General features: G+C 48.3%; 1 protein-coding gene across 1 annotated transcript; it reads right to left on the reverse strand.

Moving 5' to 3' along the window:
• Window positions 1-6160: 6160 nt before the first annotated feature.
• Window positions 6161-6472, reverse strand: LOC120975923 (uncharacterized). The gene has a single exon (XM_040402678.1). It carries the CDS (start codon window positions 6470-6472, stop codon window positions 6161-6163), a length of 312 nt encoding a protein of 103 aa, XP_040258612.1.
• Between the last annotated feature and the right edge of the window lie 209 nt (window positions 6473-6681).

Below are 6681 nucleotides of genomic sequence, written 5' to 3' on the forward strand. Positions count from 1 at the left end.
GTGAATCAGAACTTTCTCACTCGGTCTGAGCAGATCACGTCGAGTGGAACCTGAACTAGTGGGGGCACGCTGAGTGCACCCACTTGGTGTAGTCCCCGAGACCATAGTCGACTGCGAGTAGTCAGCTATGGTCTGAGAACAAGTAATATTTTTTTCCGACTGGACGGACCAAGTCAATGAAAAAGTCAAACCAGTGGGGGCACTCTGAGTGCACCCACTGGGTGTAGTCCCCGAGACTGTTGTTGAATATTTGATTTGGCAGTAGTCTTAGAACTCTTTGAACTTGTTATTTTATTGCTCGGAAGCAACCACTCTTTGCATCTATCGACTGACTATCCTTTAACCACAGAAATCTTGTGAACTTGGAGCTCGGTTTGCTGACTTGGAGCAGAAGCAAATCCAGCTCAATCTTGATCTGGAGTTGTCCAAGACGAATTTGCAGAAGGCTAAGGATGATGCTGCTGGTAAGGAAAACTTGTCGACTGATTCTCCTGCCATCGTTTCCTTCCTTTTTCTTACTCGAATGTTATTCTTTGTAGAAACAATGAGACAGGCTTTGGAGAAGAAGGACTCTGATCTTGCGGCCGCACAAAAAACGGCCGAAGACAAAATGGCACTCGCCGACCAGAAGCTGGCCTCAGTCGGAAAGCTAGAGGAAGAGAACACCAAATTGAAGGCTACCCTTGACGAAGCCAACAAGGAGGTGACTCGACTGAAGAAGGACAAAGGGACCCTGACTGACAAAGTGGAAGACGTTTCCTACAAGAGAGACGAGCTGGAGAACTATCTGGGAGGACTCGCCAAGAAGTTATTCCTCATGCTTGAAGGTACTTTTCTCCGACTGATTGATTTGCTTTCGTCGACTAATCATAAACTGTCGACTCATTGTTTCTCTATGGGTGCAAAATTCTTTCAAAACTTTGAGGCTAAGACTGGCCGAATCGAAACGAGCTTGGACCCCATCAACTCCCCTGTCAAGGATGAAGCCGCCATGAATGTGCTCCATCTGGAATCTCGTCTTGCTAGCGTCGTCGACTACCTCGCTCGACTGAAGGTTGCGGTGTCGCGGATCGACACATCGCTCTGGCCAAGGGCGACGCTTCAGAATGATCTCGAGTCTCTGATGACTCGACTTAATGAGATTCCCGGTCGAGTGCAGGAATGGAAGAAGTCTTCTGCTCGATGTGGTGCTGATGTGGCTCTGTCTCTGGTTCGTGTCCACTGCAAAGAAGCTAGAGAGGAGAAGCTAGCAGCGATCAAGGTTGCCAATACCAAGAGGCTTGACTTCCAATCTTTCATGGAAACTTTCATTGCTGCTGCTACTCGGATTGCTGATGGCATCGACCTGGACGAGTTCGTCGAACCTGCCGGCCCTCCTCCTGCGGAGTGAACAAACTTTATGCCTTGCCTTAAATTTGCCTCAGAATGCCGAGTGATTTTGTAACCGTTAAACTCCTTCGGGCCTGATGCCTGAGCACTTTTATTCGCGGTTCTGAACCTTGCTTGATTTACCTTAAACTTAACTCTTCTTTGAATATCCTTGTCTTTATCTCTGAGTGAAGCTTGTCTCTTTGCTTGGAACAGTCTTTTGTACTTGTGATGCAGCTCTGAGGAGTAGGTCGCAGTCGACCTGCACCTCGTCATCCTTGCGGATCAGGATGGAGCACACGTTGTACTTGTGGCGTAGCCCTGAGGAGAAGGTCGCAGTCGACCTGCACCTCGTCGTCCTTACGGATCAGGATGGAGCGCACGTTGTATTTGTGGCGCAGCTCTGAGGAGAAGGTCGCAGTCGACTTGCACCTCGTCGTCCTTGCGGATTAGGATGGAGCGCACATTGTACTTGTGGCGCAGCTCTGAGGAGAAGGTCGCAGTCGACCTGCATCTCGTCGTCCTTGCGGATTAGGATGGAGTGCATGTTGTACTTGTGGCGCAGCTCTGAGGAGAAGGTCGCAGTCGACCTGCACCTCGTCGTCCTTGCGGATTAGGATGGAGCGCACGTTGTACTTGTGGGCAAGTCTCCGAGTGAGAAGATCGTCCTTCACTCGGAACGTGTTTCAAACTTAGGCGAGTACAGAACTGTAGCTATGCCCCCGGGTGAGAGGGTTGCTCTTCACTCGGTGGGATTTTTTCAAACTTAGGCGAGTGCGGAACTGCAGCTAAGCCCCCAAGTGAGAGGGTTGCTCTTCACTCGGTGGGATTTTTTCAAACTTAGGCGAGTACGGAAGTGCAGCTAAGCCCCAGGGTGAGAGGGTTGCTCTTCACTCGGTGGGATTTTTTCAAACTTAGGCGAGTGTGGAACTACAGCTAAGCCCCCGAGTGAGAGGGTTGCTCTTCACTCGGTGTTTTATTTTCAAACTTAGGCGAGTACGGAACTGCAGCTAAGCCCCCGAGTGAGAGGCTTGTTCTTCACTCGGTAGGATTTTTTCAAACTTAGGCAAATCGGGTTCCCGGCTAAGCCCCAGAGTGAGAGGCTTGCTCTTCACTCGGTGGGATTTTTTCAAACTTAGGCGAGTACGAAACTGCAGCTAAGCCCCCGAGTGAGAGGCTTGCTCTTCACTTGGTGGGATTTTTTCAAACTTAGGTGAGTACGAAACTGCAGCTAAGCCCCCCAAGTGAAAGGCTTGCTCTTCACTCGGTGGGATTTTTTCAAACTTAGGTGAAACAGATTCGCGGCTAAGCCCCCGAGTGAGGGGCTTGCTCTTCACTCGATAGGATTTTTTCAAACTTAGGTGAAATGGATTCGCGGCTAAGCTCCCGAGTGAGAGGCTTGCTCTTCACTCGGTGGGATTTTTTCAAACTTAGTCGAAACGGATTCGCAGCTAAGCCACCCACTGGGGGATTTTAAACACATGTATAAGCAACAACAATCATTTAGAAGACTGTAAAACTGTATCTTTGATAAACAAACTAAAAGGTACTTCTTATTACATCTCAACAGTCTGAGTGCTTAAGTATAAAAACGACGGAGCAACTCTGCATTCAAAGCGCGTGGCTCGTCTTTATTGTGCTCCACATTGTAGAGGTGATATGCTCCATTGTGGAGCACCTTGGTGATGATGAAGGGACCTTCCCACGCGGGAGCAAGCTTGTGCGGCCGTTGTTGATCCACTCGGAGAACCAGGTCTCCCTCTTGAAATGCTCGACCTCTCATGTTTCTAGCTTGGAATCGACGAAGGTCTTGCTGATAAATGGTCGACTGGATTAGGGCCATCTCCCTTTCCTCTTCCAGAAGATCAACAACATCTTGCCGAGCTTGTTCTGCTTTGGCTTCTGAGAAAAGTTCCACTCGGGGTGCATTATGAAGTAAATCACTCGGAAGCACAGCTTCAGTCCCGTAGACTAAGAAGAACGGAGTTTGACCAGTCGACCGATTTGGAGTTGTTCTCAATCCCCAAAGTACTGATGGTAGCTCATCAACCCAAGCACCTGCTGCATGCTTGAGGTCGTGCATCAATCGGGGTTTCAGCCCTTTGAGGATCAAACCGTTTGCCCTTTCTGCTTGCCCATTCGACTGTGGGTGAGCGACTGATGCATAGTTGACCCGAGTGCCTTGAGAAGCGCAAAAAGCTCTAAACTCATCTGAATCAAAGTTTGACCCATTATCTGTGATGATGCTGTGCGGAACTCCATATCTGAATGTTAAGTCTTTGATGAAGCTGACAACAATACTTGCTTCAAGGTTTTTGATAGGTTTAGCTTCAATCCATTTAGTGAACTTGTCGACTGCTACAAGCACATGGGTGAAGCCACTCCTGCCAGTCCTCAGAGGTCCGACCATATCTAATCCCCAAACTGTAAATGGCCAGACGAGTGGAATAGTCTTCAAAGCTGAAGCAGATTTGTGGGACATGTTGGAGTAGAACTGGCAGCCCTCACACTTGTCGACTATTTCTTTTGCCATCTCATTAGCATGTGGCCAGTAAAACCCGGCTCGGTATGCTTTGGCCATGATGGTCCGAGAGGACGCATGGTGACCACAGGTCCCCGAGTGGATATCATTGAGGATCATTCGGCCTTCTTCTGGCGTGATGCATTTCTGACTGACTCCAGTAACACTCTCTCTGTAAAGCTGTCCACCCATCACAGTAAAGGCTTTGGATCGAGGGACGATCTGACGAGCCTCTTCTTCATCCTCTGGGAGTTCTTTCCTGAGAATATATGCAATGTATGGCACTGTCCAATCAGGAATTGCGACCAAAACTTCCATGATCAAGTCAACCATGGCTGGGATTTCAACTTCAGTCGGATCAGTAGGGCTCTTAGGCTGTGGGGGCACTTCTGTGAAGGGATCCTCTTGTACGGATGGTGTATGAATATGTTCCAAAAACACATTGCTGGTGATGGGCTCCCTCTTGGACCCTATCTTTTCCAGGTCATCGGCTGCCTGGTTCTTCAGTCGCGGTATATGATGAAGCTCTAACCCTTCAAACTTCTTTTCCAATTTCCTCACTACATTGCAATAAACAGTCATAGCTGGACTCCTCACATCCCATTCCTTCATCACCTGATTGACCACCAAATCTGAATCGTTGTAGACCATTAGGCGCCGGACACCGAGTGAAATGGCCATACGCAACCCGTACAAAAGTGCCTCATATTCAGCTTCATTGTTGGAGGAGTCAAAGTGAATCTGGAGAACATAACTGAGCTTGTCGCCTCGCGGAGATACCAGGACTACCCCAGCACCTGAACCATTCAACATCTTGGACCCATCGAAGAACATAGTCCAATGTTCTGACTGAATCTGAGTCGGCAACTGTTGTTCAATCCACTCGACGAGAAAATCTGTTATTGCCTGGGATTTGATTGCTTTCTTTGCCTCAAACTTGATATCCAGCGGAAGGGGTTCAATCGCCCATTTAGCCACTCAACCAGTTGCATCTCTATTATTCAATATTTCTGACAATGGAGCATCGCTGATGACTGTAATTGAATGATCTGAGAAGTAATGTGCAACCTTCTTTGTGGTCAAGTAAATCCCATAGACAAGCTTCTGATAATGCGGATATCTCTGCTTGGATGGGGTTAAAACTTCAGAAATATAGTACACTGGGCGTTGAACCTTGTTGGCCTTGCCTTCTTCTTCCCGCTCGACCGTGAGTACTGTACTGACAACGTGTCCAGTGGCTGCAATATAAAGCAGTAAAGGCTCTTTGCTGATTGGAGCAGCAAGCACCGGCTGGGTGGAAAGCAGGGTTTTGAGCTCTGCAAACGCTGCGTCAGTTTCAGGAGTCCACTCGAACTTGTCAGATTTCTTCATCAGTCGGTAAAGAGGCAATGCCTTTTCACCGAGACAAGAGATGAATCGACTCAAAGCGGCCAAACAACCAGTAAGCTTCTGAACGTCGTACACACGCACGGCGCATTTCATTCGGAGGATTGCACCAACCTTCTCTGGGTTTGCATCGATCCCACGTTCGGAAATGAGGAAACCGAGTAACTTGCCACTTGGAACTCCAAACGTACACTTCGACGGATTGAGCTTGATATCATATCTCCTTAGATTGGCAAAGGTTTCAGCGAGATCAGTCGGCAGGTCGGAACCTTTGCGTGACTTAACCATGATGTCATCCATGTATGCTTCCACATTCCGACTGATCTGAGTGAGCAGGAACTTCTGTATCATGTGCATGAATGTGGCACCAGCATTCTTGAGACCAAAGGGCATGGTGACATAACAAAAGCACCCGAATGGGGTGATGAAAGCTATTTTTATTTCATCCGGTCCATACAGTCGGATCTAATGGTACCCTGAATATGCATCTAGAAAAGACAACCGCTCACGTCCCGCAGTCGAGTCGACTATCTGATCGATGCGAGGAAGAGGGAAGTGATCCTTCGGGCAGGCCCAATTGATATGCTTGAACTCGATACACATACAGAGTGAATCATCTTTCTTAGGAACCATGATGACATTGGCGAGCCACTCGGAGTGGTAAATCTCTCGGATGAACTCAGCTGCCAGAAGTCGAGCCACTTCCTCGCCAATTGCTTTTCTCTTCTGTACGGCGGACCGTCGAAGATGCTCTTTGACTGGTTTTACCTTTGGGTCGACTCGCAAACGATGCTCAGCCAGTCCCCTGGGCACACCCGGCATGTCAGAAGGTTTCCATGCAAAGATGTCCCAGTTCTCACGGAGGAACTAGATGAGCGCTTCTTCCTATTTGCTGTCGAGCGTTGTTGAGATATGAGTCGGAGTAGCATTGGGATCAGTCGGGTGAATATGAACTGCCTTTGTTTCACCAAACGACTTAAATGCAGAATCTGAAGCAGGCTTCTTAGCTCTCAACAAATCACTCGGATTTGCATTCTTCTGATATTCTTCCATTTCAACTGCTGCCATTTGCTCATCGGCAGTCTTTGAGCCCTTCTGGAGGCACTCTTTTACTCGCTGCTGATTGCTAGTGACTGTAATCACGCCCCTAGGGCCAGGCATCTTCAGCTTGAGGTACACATAACATGGTCGAGCCATGAAACGAGCATATGCGGTCCTGCCCAGGATAGCATGATACGCACTATGAAAATCCAACTTCAAATGTCAACTTTTCTTTACAGTAATTGGTCGAATCACCGAAAACCACATCAAGAGTAATCTGGCCGAGTGAATCGGCTTTCTTCCCAGGGATGACTCCATGGAATCGCATGTTGCTTTCGCTGAGTTTGGACATCGGAATGCCCATC

The sequence above is a fragment of the Aegilops tauschii genome, chromosome 3, assembly GCF_002575655.3.
Source record: "Aegilops tauschii subsp. strangulata cultivar AL8/78 chromosome 3, Aet v6.0, whole genome shotgun sequence".
Lineage (NCBI taxonomy): Eukaryota > Viridiplantae > Streptophyta > Magnoliopsida > Poales > Poaceae > Aegilops > Aegilops tauschii.